General features: G+C 41.7%; 1 protein-coding gene across 2 annotated transcripts in view; it reads left to right on the top strand.

The window, feature by feature from the left end:
• The window catches only part of LOC107112259 (uncharacterized protein DDB_G0271670-like), a 46189-nt gene that overhangs the window by 29841 nt on the left and 1330 nt on the right, over window positions 1-15018 (top strand). The window contains exons 17-29 of one of the 2 annotated variants that reach the window (XM_015413371.1): window positions 412-453; window positions 555-596; window positions 1688-1738; window positions 2834-2863; window positions 4415-4450; window positions 8280-8324; window positions 8634-8690; window positions 10146-10187; window positions 10584-10616; window positions 11469-11498; window positions 11690-11725; window positions 12075-12116; window positions 12907-12945. In XM_015413371.1, coding sequence (XP_015268857.1) covers window positions 412-453; window positions 555-596; window positions 1688-1738; window positions 2834-2863; window positions 4415-4450; window positions 8280-8324; window positions 8634-8690; window positions 10146-10187; window positions 10584-10616; window positions 11469-11498; window positions 11690-11725; window positions 12075-12116; window positions 12907-12942 — 522 coding nt within the window. In that variant the 3' untranslated portion in view covers window positions 12943-12945. The remainder of the gene's footprint in view (window positions 1-411; window positions 454-554; window positions 597-1687; window positions 1739-2833; window positions 2864-4414; window positions 4451-8279; window positions 8325-8633; window positions 8691-10145; window positions 10188-10583; window positions 10617-11468; window positions 11499-11689; window positions 11726-12074; window positions 12117-12906; window positions 12946-15018) is intronic. The other variant, XM_015413372.1, reaches the window with a different exon arrangement.

The following is a 15018-nucleotide window of genomic DNA, read 5'->3' on the forward strand; positions in this document are numbered from 1 at the left end:
GCATGCAGGACCCTGGAGTTGGTGTCAGTGCTTCCCCTCTCCTGCATCAGCCACCAGTTGGGGGGGGGGGAGCCAACATTCCTCAAGAGTTCTTTTTCTGAATATTTGTAATATTGGATTCTTCTGGCCCTTTTAAAGCAGGAAATTCTGCAGAACGGGAGCCTATATGAAGAAAGTTATATTCCATGTTAACACGATTTTGAACGTCAATTACCATTGTATTCAAAGAACCTATATAACACTGTCTCATCCACTGTCTTTCCTTATTAATGATGATAAGGGTTTCATATACGTAGCAAGAGAGGAATGTTAAGGTCATTTAAGCCTTGTGTATACAATCATCTTGCCCTAATTTTATCTTTGAATCATTTTGCAAACAGTGAAACAACTGAATCCTCATTCTTTTAACAGGGTGGACAAATTTCATCAAGTGGTAGCTCTATATACGGACAGGTAAGTGCTCAGTATTTTTTTAACAACATGAACAAGGAGTTCTATCTTTAAATAATTTTGGAAACAGCAAAATAATTGAAATCTTTTTTTAAAAAAAACAGGGTGGAAAAATTTCATCAAGCGGTAGTTCCATATATGGACAGGTAAGCACTCCTCTGTATTTTTCTAACAACATGAACAAGGAATAGGGTTTCCAGGACTTCACTGGAGGCAGGAGATCCCCCTGCCACTCAGCAGGCTGGTTGAGGGGAATGATACCCAAGTGGGAGGATATTGGCAGTGTCCCAACACCCTGATGTCACTTCCAGGTATACCTGGAAGTGACATCAGCATGTTGCTGGGGGACTTGGGGGGAAACAGTGGGAGGGCTTCTAGTGTCTTGGCCCCACTGCTGGACCTCTTCATGGCACCTGGTATTTTTGGCCACTGTGTGACAGAGTGTTGGACTAGATGGGCCATTGGCCTGATCCAACATTGGCTTCTCTTATGTTCTTATGACTTGGGGATGCTCTGGTAACTGGGCAAAACTCTATGTTTAAACCAGTGCACACAGGAAGTGACATTAGTGTATTGCTTGGGATTTCAGCATGTTGCTGGCTAGGGCCCCTGCTATCTGGTAAGTCCCTTTGCCCTCCAATGGAGTGGGAATGTTCTTCATTTTATATTCATTTGAATATTGTCCCAGAACATTCCATATTCTTTTATGTCCTATATGTGACTTAGCTCCATGCTGGTTCTGTAATGTTTGACATACAGATTTTTTTAAAAAAAAGAATCAAGACTGCATCCTTGTTGGGCAGAGTCTAACATTTTGCCAGTGTAAGATGAGCATTTAATGTGGTTTTCTGCCACTCAGCCTTCTTCAGCAATGTTAAGCAAGTTGTGCTTGTTAACTGTTAACATATTAAATTACACATGCCACAAAGCAGCTCTTCCCATGATAAGAACAGGAACAACAGGTGTCTACCATCCTCCTACATTACATGAAGTTTCACACATTCTTCCCTTGAACTCATTATCAGTCTTTTGTGGCTGGTGCCAACAGCGATTCTTCTTATAAGCAATTGAAAGAGTCTGTGAAAAAGCTCCATTTTACTTACTTTAAGAGTATTTTATTATTTCTTTTAGTTTTAATTTGTTACTATGATTTGGAGGTTTTACTTCTTCTGTGCCATATTATATGAATTATAGAACAACAGCTACAAAAACCCTCTTCTTTATTCTTTCACTTTAGGGTTCATATCCCCAGAGTGGCCCATCAAAAGGCATCCGTATTACCATTGAGGTACCACCAATCAATTACAGATCAGTACTGGAATGTTTAAAAATGATATATCTCAAATATATGCATATAGTAATCCAACAGGTTTTAAAATAATATTCTAATTTAATTGTCTTAGAAATCTTATCTACATTCAGGAGCAGTTAGGGAGAAAGTGGGGGAGACTGAGAAATGGGCTCTGTATCTACAAACTAATAGATGTCTACTAGGGATGGGCACAAACTCACAAACAAACCCCTGTTCATGTATGAACCAGACTGGTTTGTGGTTCACAAACCAGGGGTTCAGGGGAATGTGTCTCCCATGATCCACGCATGAACCTCCATGTTTTTCATGGTGGTTTGTGGGGTTCATGAGATTCGTGGGAGACACATTTTTGGGTCTGGCAGCCTACCTGCAAGTGAGGTCTGAAAACATTTAAATGCCTTTGGAACCCACCTCTGGGTCAAGTTGGCCCGACTGAGCTCTAAGTGAGATCTGAAGGTTTTATAGACCTCCAGAGCCCACTTCCAGGTGGGGCCTGCCCATATTAGGGCCTGTCCATATAAGGGCATATAAGGTCTATAAAAGCCTTCAGAGCTCACTCACAGAGCTCAGTTAGGCCAGTCTGACCTGGAGGTGGACTCCAAAGGCATTTAAATGCCTTCAGAGCTCACTTCCAGGTGGGCCGAACTCCTGAACTCCCCGAACCACGAACTGGTTCGGCAAATGGAGGAGTTTGTTGGAGGTTCGTGGTTTGCGAAAACCCGAACCACAAACCTCCAATGAATGTCCATTTTCCCAGTTCATGCCCACCCCTAATGTCTACTGTATCTTATATTCTAATAGCCACCTATGGCCTCCATCTGTAGACAGCTAAATCTGTGGATCTGGGCCACAGGGAGACTAAAGAGGTTTTTTCCTACACACTTGGGGACTCCCTTTCTTAGCTGGCCCTGGTTGGGAGAAAGGATTCCCCCACTAGTATTGCAAGTCCCCACTTGTTATATCTAATGAGCAAGAAACTGAATAACAGATGGGGATGGTTTTTGATAAGACTATTACACAGAAACAAATCCATTGATAAAATAAGGGAACACTTGCTTGTTTCTTTTGCAGAGTGGGCAAAGCGGCCGGGTGTGTGATAAGGTAAGTCATCTTTTTTCACCAGCGTGGATTAAAACTGTTTGATGAATGAGATTGCATTACCAGATGACACTTTTTTCCCCCTTAAAAGACAATGCCTACTAGTCCCTAGTCTCATCTCACTGCTAGTAGCATAATTTACAATGCCACTATATGAATCATTATAATATAATTTTAATTATAACATTTAGCAGTTACATAGCACTTGAAATTGTTCAACACGTTTTATTAATTCCTCACAATATATCCCATTCTTCTTCCAGGGTGCTTAGAGTAGCATATATAGATGAAGCTATTCCATCTCTCTTCTACCCCTTATAACCTGGTTTGGCTGAGAGAGAGAAAGTGACAGCAACAGTTTTTGCTGCTGAAACAAGAATTCAAACATACGTCTTCCCAGTCCAAGTCCAACACTCTAATCCAGGGGTCTCCAATATGGAGCCCAGCAGCATGTTTTCTAGTGCCCATTTGCTGCTTCTCCAAAGCATCTGTTCCCATGAAGCAAAGAGCCAGGCTTGGCATTCCTCCACTTAAGCAGAGCAGGAGGACTTTCACGGTTTCAACAAAGTTTAGTAACCTTTGCTTTAATTACTATACCGCACCGATTCTCACATTATCTCAGTAAACCTTGTTACTTTGGTCAGCATTATTATCTTCATAATGCAGCAGAGCGGTAGTAGCTTGTGTTAGTGTGTAGACATCAACAGCAAAATCTAAATCTGGGCCCTTTTAAATTCATAGCAAGGTTGCTTAACCATTACTTTACACGAGCGCCAATGTTAGTATTTTCAATAATTCAAAATATCTATCCAGATCTACAAGCTCTACTGACATATAAGATTCTCATCTTTGTACTTAGATTGTGAAATTAATATGTGACAGGGAATTCTTTGTCTGTACCGACATGCCCTGAAAGTATGTTTCAATCCAGTGTGAATATGGGAAGGAGGGTAATGCAGAGCCATTCGGTGATTTGAAATTGCATCTATAGAAGTCATGTTTGGCAGTGGTGGAAAGTGCTGTCAAGTCACAATTGACTTATGGTGAACCTGTAGGATTTTCAAGGCAAGAGACGTTCAGAGGTGGTTTGCCATTGCCTGCCTCCATGTTACAACACTGCTATTCCTTGGAGGTCTCCCATCCAAATACTAGCTAGAGCTGACCCTGCTTAGCTTCCGAGATCTGACAAGATCAGGCTAGCCCGGGGTATTCAGGTCAGGTTAGAACTCATGTTTAGTTTGCCCTAAAGCACATCAGTGCAGATTTGTATGATTTAGTTGATTGCTTAAGAAACTAGACAAAGACTTATGTGCTATGCATACAGGGCTAGATGCTAGTTTCAATGACTGAGTGTGCTGGTCGTTGACTGTAACAATAAATCTGATCTGATGCTAGTTTTTACCTAGGCTAAGGCCTGTATCTGACCTGGAAACTTTGTATAATCAGGCTAGAAGAAGTAAAGGCTGCCTGGAGTGTGTGCACATATGTATGTGACTGAGGAAGACAATACCACCTCCTTTCAACTAAGTAATTGCTGTTCCTTTTCTTTTACAGAGCTCATCCTCCTATAACAGTGACGCTTGTATCAAGGTATGTATCCTCAGGCCAGTTTTGAAGGTGGTAAATATGGTGCCTCTTTGTAACTAGTCAAGGTGGTGTTCTAGTTGGCTCTTACAGTAACATGCACTGTGTGTGGGTGGTAAATTAAGGCTGCCAGCATCATAGCTCCTGGCCACATCATGCTTCAGAGGAAACAGCATGTGAGGCCCATCACTGCAACAGTGAGTAACCAGAACAATTGGTTTTTCAGTTCCTGAGGCATGAGTATAAGAGGAGTAGAGAAGTACAGAGCTTAAATACCGAAAATTATTTTCTGATGATGGGTGAGGAGAGGACCTAGTCATTCAAGAACACTGTAGAAGTTTCAAAAACAGGAAGTTTTTGAAAAGAGACTATGTAAACTTTTTCAAGAGTGATTCTGGTCAGGAAGAAACAATATTATAAGAAATGTCTGGCTGCTACTGAAAATGTGATCTGGCCAGATATCTGGTTCTTTGGAGAAGGCTTGGTTTGATTGTGTTCCTTGTTGCATTAATTTTTTTTGAAAGAAAACTTCCTGTTTCTTAAAGGAGATTCTGCGGGGTTTACATATAGTTCATTCGCATGTATTAATTTTAAAATATAGAGCTTGATCTGTCTGAGCATGTTTAAAGCTCAAGGATTTCCGTGTAAGAAATGTTAAGCACATGCGTAGCATTCACGTGGAAGCCAATGGGACTATGAAGTGATGACCTGTGGATCAACGGTGCCCATGTATATTTGTTTTGAAACATTCATTAGCTGCCTTTCTACCGTACAGGAACTCAAGGTGGCTTGCAGTAGAAATCACAATAAAATGCAATAAAATACATAAAACTACTAATTTAAAATTAATAATTTAAAACTGCCCGTAGGCAGAAGAATTAAAATTAATCAAATACCATACCGAATAACATTGTCTTCAGCTGCCTTCTAAACAATGAGAATGAGGGGGCCAAGTGCACCTCCCTGGGGAAGTTGTTTCATAATTGTGGGGCTATTGCAGTAAAAAGGCCCTCTTATGTACCCACCAGGTGAGGCTCTCTGGTCAATGGTACAGTCAAGAGTGCCTGCCCCTGTGATCTTAGTACCTGTGCAGGAACATATGGGAGAAGATGGTTCTCCAGATACCCTAGTCCCAAGCCATGTAGAGCCTTGAAGGTCAAAACCAACTCTTTGGATTGGGTTTGGGAACAGATCAGAAGTCAGTATAATTGTTGTAATACTGAGGTCACATGATACTGATAACTGGTCCCAACCATCTGTTTAGCCACAGCATTCTGACTAGCTATAGATTTTGAACATTCTTCAAGGATATCACCAAGTACAGTGCATTGCAGTAGTCCAGTCTCGATTAACTAAGGCATGGATCACTGTGGCTAGATCAGATTTATCCAGGAACAGGTGCTACTGACAAAACAGTGAAAGCTGGGCAATAGCACTCCTAACACAGTAGCCACCAATTTTCTAAAGTGACTGCTATATCAGGCAGCACTATCAAGCTGTAAACTTGCTTTTTCAAAGGGAGTGTAAGCCCATCAAAGACAGGGGAGATCTAAAGTCATCGATCAGTCTTGCTACTAACCCAGAGCACCTCTGTCTTGTCAGGATTAAGTTTCAGCTTGTTCATTTTCATCCAGCCCATTACTGACTTCAAGCATCTGTTTAGAACAACAACAGCTTCCTTGGAATTATGTGGAAAAGAAGGGTAGAACTGGGTATCATCTGCATATTGGTGACACTGCAGCCCATACCTCCTGATGAGGTACCTTCTAGTGATTTCATGTAGATATTAAATAGAACAGGGGATAAGACAGAACCCTACAGAACCCCAAAGGCCATTGGGCAGAGCAGGAATTCCCTAGCACCACATTCCAGAACTGACCTCCCAGGACTCAAATTGCCATAACACAGTACCCTTTAGTCCCAGCGCCAAGAGGTGGCTCTACAGGATACCATGGTTGATGGTATCTAAAGCCGCTGAAAGATCCAAGAGATTTAGCAGAGTCACAGTCCCCCTATCTAGTTCTTGGTAGAGGTCATCAACCGAGTCCACCAAAACAGTCTCTGTTCCAAATTCCGACCTAAAGCCAGATTGAAATGGGTCCAGAAAATCAGTCTCTTCCAAAAAATCTCTGGGACTAAGAAGCAACCACCTGCTCTAGTACCTGGCCAAGAATGGAAATTTGGAGACTGGCTAGAAGTTCTTCAACATGGTAGGGCTTAGGGAGGGTTTTTCCAAAACAGATCTAATTGCTACCTCCTTGATAGGGATCCTAGCCCCTTGGCCTGGGCGGGGAATCCCCCAATTTAGAGCAGGCTTCCCCACTGCTGGCCAACTGGCTGGTGTGGGGAATCCTGTCCCAAAATTATGTTTTCCAGTTTTACCGGAAGTGGCCCAAAAAACTGGAAGTGCCACCCCCAATGCAGCCATTTGATTCGGATGATTTTAGTTAGTTGGCTCCGCCCCAAGTGTAGTTAGGTAATTTTTAATCTCTGGGCTCAGCCTGGGTTTTATGTGACTGTTATTATGTACCTTGACATATTTATGTCTATTTTATGTACCTATTTTACCCCCCTTTGGTATCCTCTTGGTCAAGACTTCGGTCATAAAGACCTGTAATAAATTGAATTGAAAACAACTGGCTGGTGGGGGGAATCCTGTCCCAAAATGATGTTTTCTAGTTTTACTGGAAGTGGCCCAAAAAACTGAAAGTGCCACCCCCAATGCAGCCATTTGAATGGTTGAATTAGAAGCAGGGGGAGTGAAACTGGCTGTGAAATGCCTGGCAGCCATTTTGAGTGGTCCCTTTCACTTAAAGGGACCACTCAAATGGCTGCTTCGGGGGCAGAACTTCTGCTTTTTGGCCCCTTCCGGTTTTACCAGAAGGGGCCCAAAACATCATTGGGGTTGGGATGTCCCCCTAAGGCCCCTACTGGCAAGGTAAGGGGACCTGGCAACTCTACTCCTTGAGCATGGGTGACACAACTTCCACTCTCAAGGTAACAATTACCACTCCTCTTACCCCCTTAGCCAGTCACCTTCTGGCAACCTTTATCATCTAGGAGGGCAAGGGCCAAGGATACATGTGGTAGGTCTCACCTGTCCAAGGATCCTGTACACATCTTCGGGCACCACAAGCTGAAAGGTATTCATATCAGTTGGACAAGCAGATGCCAAAGGTACATCATTTGAACATGTATCCATACCAGCATCTAACTCGGAGCAGGTCTGGAAAGTAATTAGCAAATTGTGATGTGGTCAGAATCAAATTCACTGGGGCTATGATGTAAGCATCCTCAAACCAAACAGAACAGCTGTGTAAGACAATTGCATGCTGATGGAGTGGTAGCTGAGAAATACTGCCTTTTTGCTGCTATTACTGCCATGGAATAGGCTCTAATACTGGCTCTGTGCCATGTTCAGTCAGCCTTGCTTTGAGTTTTCCACCAGTGACACTCCATCTATCAGTTATTCTTCCTTTTTCATTGCTATCAGTTCCCTAGCACACCAGGGAGACTGCTTGCCTCTGTTGGGTGGGTGGGGGCACTTATGAATGATTGCGTCTCAGCTTGGGCCATTTCTCTATTCCAGAATCATTGGTAGCCAAAGTGGGGGAATCCCCAAGTGCATACATTTAATGCAGTAATGAATACTTGAGTATTTACACTCTCTTCCTTTATAAATATAATCCTGTCTGTACTGGGTTGCCTTTTCTTATGAAGAAATCTGCATTCAGTTTAGCATGACTTGTGTATTAGATGTTGCTCACTTTCTCAATCAAAATGCTACTTGATCATCCTTTACTGGCACCACTGCTAATTTCCTTATTCTTTACAGGTCCAGACTTCCAGCTCACAGGGCAGCAGCACTTATGGCACACAGGTATGACACACAACACTTATGGCACAGAGTTATGCTTTTGCCACTGCACAAAGAGAGGGCAATTGCTATATGGTGGACAGAGTGGTGGATGTGGAGTAGGGAGACCCAGGTTCAAATCCCCACCAGCTGTAAACATCAGTGAGTTGAACAGTTAACATGCCTCAGCCTAACCTTCCTCACTGAATTCCTGTGAGGATGGGGATAGGGAAATTGCTGGGGGCGGGGGTCATGTATACTGCTGGTTGCTTTCTGAATCAAAATACCAAAATCATCTTTTAACTGCTGCATGGCTGTCTATTTTCTTTACAGGGCCAGCTTTCAGGTTCACAGAGCAGCAGCAGCAGCAGCAGCAGCAGCGGCATACAGGTAGATATGCTTTCACAATTATAGAGACAGCCAGTGTTACATGGTAAATAGAATATTGAAGGTGCATGTTCAAATCTCCAGTCATTGTGAAACTCCATGGGTACTATTGGATCTGGCACTATGCTTTATCCTAATCTACCTGGCAGGATTGCTGTGAAGCATAAAAGTGTGCATGGCAAAGGAATCATGTATACAGCTCCGTAAAGGAAGGGTGGGACAATTATATTTCATTTAAATCACAGTAGCCAAATATTATCAGCAGTTTTTAAACATTAGCCTCAAAGATATCAAGATTTTTGTGTGAACTATTTATATTAACCTTTATCAGAAAGGATATAGTAGGACAGAGATATAGGATGGAAATAAAAAATGGCTGAAAATGTATCAATAGTCAAACTAACAGCAATTAAAAATTCTAAGAATATTTTAGATGACAAAATTTGGCAACAATTGGCTACATTTTAAAACTTTTTTTAAAAAAACCTTAAACATGTTGTTTGCTCTTTATAGTAGATATAGTGTATTGTTACATTTTAATTTTTTAAAAATTGAAAATTATTCAAACAATTCAAGGGCACCTAATGTATAATCAGTAGTAACATTTTAGAACTTATTTGAGGATATATGGAATACCACTGAAACCTGAAATATCAACTCATACAATTAAAATGTATGAATCCTGTTGTTTCCAACGAGTCTCTTTGCTAAGGAATACAATGCGCGCAGGCATGTGTTGTGATCGACGCCTCTCCGTAACCACGGAAGCTCCACGGTACCTCCACAGAACCTCCACAGGAGGTATGATCACTTTACTGCGTGTTAGTTTGCCCCGGGGCAAACAGCCACACTTCTCCCCCGCAGTTTCCTGCGCGTGTGACCGGGGCCATAGTGTATTGTTACATTTTAATTTTTTAAAATTGAAAATTATTCAAACAATTCAAGGGCACCTAATGTATAATCAGTAGTAACATTTTAGAACTTATTTGAGGATATATGGAATACCACTGAAACCTGAAATATCAACTCATACAATTAAAATGTATGAATCCTGTTGTTTCCAACGAGTCTCTTTGCTAAGGAATACAAGATTGGGGTGGGGAGGAGCAGAAATTGACTTCCTGCTGTTCCTCTTGTGTTGGTAACTACTTTGGAGTGGGGCTCAGAAAACAGGTTGAACCCTATGTTTGTATTTTTTAAAAATACTCTTGATTTCTTGACCTCTTCTTCACAAAAAAGCCAAGTAATCATCCTTTTAAAAACTGTTCTGTAGGTATCTTCTGTGTGAATTATTCCTATGCGAATGATTGAGGTTTTTGAATGACTTCAGCATTTACTGATTTTGAAGAGCTGTCTGAATTATCTTATTTTAAAGCATTACAGCAAAATACCAACAGATTGTGTGAGAATATAACTTTTGGAAGCTAGCAGTACAGTTTTTGTTTCTTGTTTTTAAAGCAGAGTGGATCTTCCTCAAGCAGTGGCAAACCTTGTGGTCAGGTATGTTCTAATATTTAGAAAATTATCTCAGTGTTATCTAATGATTGACCAGTACTCTCAGAAGGAAGCAAATGCCTGGGAGTGTCTGAAATGTGTTACTGCTTCCACAACACAGTACCTTCTGGGTTTCCAGCACTAGAAGCAAGCAAAAAAGAGCACAAAGGGGCTGTAAAAATCCAGTGGTGCTTGGTAGATCAGAGCAAAATTGCCATTTGCACAGCCTTCTTTCTCAACCATCTGACCAAAGCCTCAGAAGGCAATTTCTGTGGAAAAACTCAGGCATACAGCTAAATTGCAGAATCAGTAATGTGGGAGTTTAAAGGAAGAAACTTTGGGTTCAAATACAACCACGAGCCTCCCTTTCCAACAACAACAATAACCTTTTATTTTGAATAGGGAACTACCTATGACAGCAGTCCCTGTAATCAGGTAAGCCTCCATTTTCTTCTTCATCTAAAGACTCATTCATTCTAGTTTTGGAGTTTGGCTTAATATGATGGAGAGTGTGTGTTGGGCCAAAGCAATGTAAAGTGGAGGTGGGGTATGGAATTGTTTTCCTCTGCCCATGTTTCTTCACAACACTGCCTCCCCTTGTATTTTTCTCTCAGGAGAACTATCCTCAGGGTTGAATCCGGACAAAAAATGTTCTGGGGGGGGGGGAAGGGAGAATTTAGCATCCTTTCCTATCCACCCCTTCTCTACATGGAATCACAGCTCACTCCCCTGCCTTATATCAGACTAGTGATGCCTCATCTTCTTGAACACAAGTCAGCCACATTCTCATCTAGTTAGCTCATGGAGAAGCATGGTCAACAAGCACAACAGTTTTTAATATTAGTATTTAATATGGCTTGAATGAGCATCAGTGTCACCTCATAGAATAGGAACAGACTAAGCTGAGTAGCAGACATGTGGCAAAAATTTGTATGAGGATTTTCTCAGATGATCCTCAATAAAAGGCCATCAAACAAAATATTTACACAGAAGATGTGAAAGTCAAGTGAGAAGTTACTCATGTCTTATTCCTCATTTGAGTGGTATCTCACCTTTGAAGACTCACCTTTGAAGATTTGTATGAAGACAATGAAGGAAATTACCCTGAGGGGAAATTACACAAATATAAAACGTGAATGGATGGGGAGACGCAAACAGAAAATATCAATGTGAAATCTGTGTGATCACTGGGTAATTGAGATCATGTGTGCTCTGCTGGGGGAACCAAAACAGATTTTGGAAGCCGCAGCAGTTCTGTGAAATAATTGGTTTCTTGTTTCTTCACAGGGCCAATCATCACAAAGTACATACAATCAGGTATGTATACTTTCCTTGTGCTGTTTCTCACCAGTTAGATGACACATTTTTATTCAATTTCACTAGGAGGCATAAAAAGAGAATGCCAATAAGAAATCTTTTGGCTCATTGGGTAATCATGCTTCCCTTTTCTCAGTCTAGCTTCCCACTGAATAAAAGATTATGTAGTAAATGATTTTGTTTTTCCATAGGGCCAATCATCATCTTCACAAAGCACTTACAACCAGGTAGGGACACTTTTGTTGTCATGTTGTTTCCTTCTGGTTAGATAAAATGCAGACAATTGCATGAGGAGGCATGAACAGAAGCTGGCAAAGAGACAACCAAGGACACAACCAATAAACCATGGCAAGTTCTCCTGTACAAGTCCCATGATCTCTTGCACATTCCCCATTCATTTCAATGGGCCCAGCACAGGGGAACTTCCCTTTGAATTGTGTCGTAAATGTCCTTACTTTTTCAAGTTTGTTTTAAACTATAAGCACCATAATTTAGTATCCAAACATTCGAAAGTTTTTGAAACTCGGCTGACTTTTTAGAACTATTAATAATATTTTTCCCACTCTGTTTCCTTAGGCTGGTTCCCGATTTCAAGGCAACACTAATCCCTGTAACCCGGTAAATTTATTATTATTATTCACCACTGGGTAACAGAACTTTATGTGAATTAAACTGCGTCCCTTTAAGGCCCCAGTAAGCCACTACTTCTCATGGTGAGCACATGTGAGGAGTAGCAGACCAGGGGTAGACCTCCTGCCTTCTGAAGTAACCTGTCAGCAAGTTCTCTTGGCACTGATATCACTTCCTTCACACTTCTGTTGCCCAAATATTGGCAACTGGGCTGCCGGACCTAAGCGATATGACCCTTTCAATAAGTTAACTGAAGAGCATGTGGTGTGGAGCATGTGGACGGTGACACAATTGTCTGCTATAGTAAAATTAGAGCATCAGTAGCCTTACTTAAAGGGCCAAACTATTTGGGTTTTTAATGTGTTCAGTCTGGGTTCCCACATAGAATGGCTTTTTTAAAATAGAGGAGAGCCCAAACAGGCTTGGAATGCTGCTGTGGGGTGGTGATGGGGAAGCATTTCTGCTTTCCTCCATGCCATTTTCCAATCCAGAAACAGCACTGGAGGGGGGAGTTACTTCCCCAAATTTTACTGCTCTATATGGAAACAGAAAACCATCTACCTGGGTCTAAACCAGCCAGACAATGCTTACCTTCTTAACACTTACGTGAATTAGATAAGCTTTAACAGCTACAGTTTGGGTTCCCATGGTCATGAATCATGATTTCATTGAATATGTGAGGAAGCAGGCGTCTGAGATCTCTGGGAAGTCCATGAGGAGTCATTGCCAAAAGTCAAACATTTGACAAAGTAATTTTCCTTTTCATTTTTCTCTCCAGGGTAAAGGCACATCATACAACAGCAACAGGTGTTAACTGGTAAATATCTGTTTCTTATTATACAGGTGAATGTATTGGCTACAACATGCATTACATGAGTCATTGGCTGATAGGGCTGCCAAGCCGTGGCGGGGGATCCGCACGTCTTCACAGGATCCGTGCCGCGGGGGAGAGCGATACGCGCTGCACCACCGTCGCCAGGATGTGATGCTACGCGTCACTCTGGCAACAGGACCCAGAGCGACGCATAGCGTCACATCCTGGCGACGGCGGTGCAACGTGTATCGCTGTCCCCCATGGCAGGGATCCTTTGAAGACGTGCAGATCCCCCGCCGCAGCTTGGCAGCCCTATTGACTGACTTAACTGACTACAAGGAGAACTAGGGAACTATAATTATTTTTAAACAATCAGGTCTAGAGCACACTGCTAAGTGCAGCCACTAAACCTAATACTCTGGTGGCTAGAGGAGAAACATGACAATACTTAAAGGTACAGGAAAATGATTTGCAGAAGTGTTCCATGCACCTAGGATTGGCAGCTCTGGGATTAGTAATACCTGGAGATTTTGGGGGGTGGAGCCTGAGGAGGGTGGGGTCTAGTGAGGGGAGGGACTTCAAAAGGGTAAAAGGCCATAGATTCCACCTTCCAAAGTGGCCATTTTCTCCAGGGGGACTGATCTCTGTTGCCTGGAGATCTGTTGTAATAGCGGGATATCTCCAGCTACCACCTGGAGGTTGGCAACCACACACAATAATGGGGATACTCATCAAAATATAACACTTCTAAAATATTTTGGTGGCATTTGGATTACATAATAGGTATTGCAAATTTTTGTTGGTAGGAACATTACCTTGCTTGCAGCTCTGGAACAAATTTCAGTTTCAGGCATCCGATCTCTCTGTGCCCCTTCCATTAAATGGTTTTCATGGGTTTGGGGTAGAAACATCAATAGATACACACAGATCTTCAGTACACTGCTGTACAGATATCCTGCTTGTCCACTGGCACAGCCAGCCCTGACCAACAGAACAATACATTATAACTTCAAGCAACTAAAATGTTAGTAATATAACCTGTAACAAACTTAGGTCCAGATGGATTCACAGAGGCCCGGGCAACATCATGATACCAGCCTTGAAAACTTAAAATTATAAATGTAGATCATATAATTGTGATAGATCTAGGAATTTCTGTCCTAGACATGGAATCATTGTAAAAAACTTCTCTTTTGTAGCCCCTAAATATGTTTTCAAAGAAATAAAACTGGCACTAATTCAGAATACTGCACTTGCAGCTCTGTGCATATTTATGCAGAACTAAAGCCAAGATGGTTACTTTTCTCAGGTGGTTTCAGAACACTGGAGCTGCAAAGTGCAAATGCTATCTGTTCACCTATGGCAGGGGTGTCGAACTCACTGGAAATGTGTTATTTAATGTTTTAAAAAATCTTTAAATGTGTTTGTCTCCGTTACCTGGCATTACCTTTTATGACACACATGGCCCAGCCCAACAAGGTCTAATTTATATTAGATCCAGCCCTCATAACAAATGAGTTTGACACCCCTGACCAATGGTATACAGCTCTTGCATATCATAAATTGTTTGCTACCAAGCTGTGTCCCCCCAGACGGATACCAGGCCTCCGTATTTCATGAAACAATTCAGACAACTGAACCACAGTCAGAAATAAGGCACACCAAGACTAAGCCTAGCCACTGTAGTCCATGAATCCATTGCACAGAATTCAAACACAAGCATCCACTCTTTATCACCATTAAAATGCACTCCTATGCAGAGTTTATTTATTTATTTTATTTATTCATTACATTAGATTTACTAGACCAACCTTCCCTGGAAATTGGCTCAGGGCAGCTTACAACAAAATAATATACAGATCTCAATTTAAAACTAAATTAAAATAATCCAATAATTACCAATAAATACATACATATATACATACAGTATATAAGATGGTGGAAGGAATTCCAGCTCCCCAGCCTCCCAGGGGGTGGGGTTACGATGGATGGGGAATTACGTAAGAGTGCCAAAGGATGCCCCATCTCTGTCCTCAACCGAAGGCCCAGCAGAACATCTCTGCCTTACATGCCCTG

Source organism: Gekko japonicus, unplaced genomic scaffold, assembly GCF_001447785.1.
Source record: "Gekko japonicus isolate JY-2015 unplaced genomic scaffold, Gekko_japonicus_V1.1 scaffold70, whole genome shotgun sequence".
NCBI lineage: Eukaryota > Metazoa > Chordata > Lepidosauria > Squamata > Gekkonidae > Gekko > Gekko japonicus.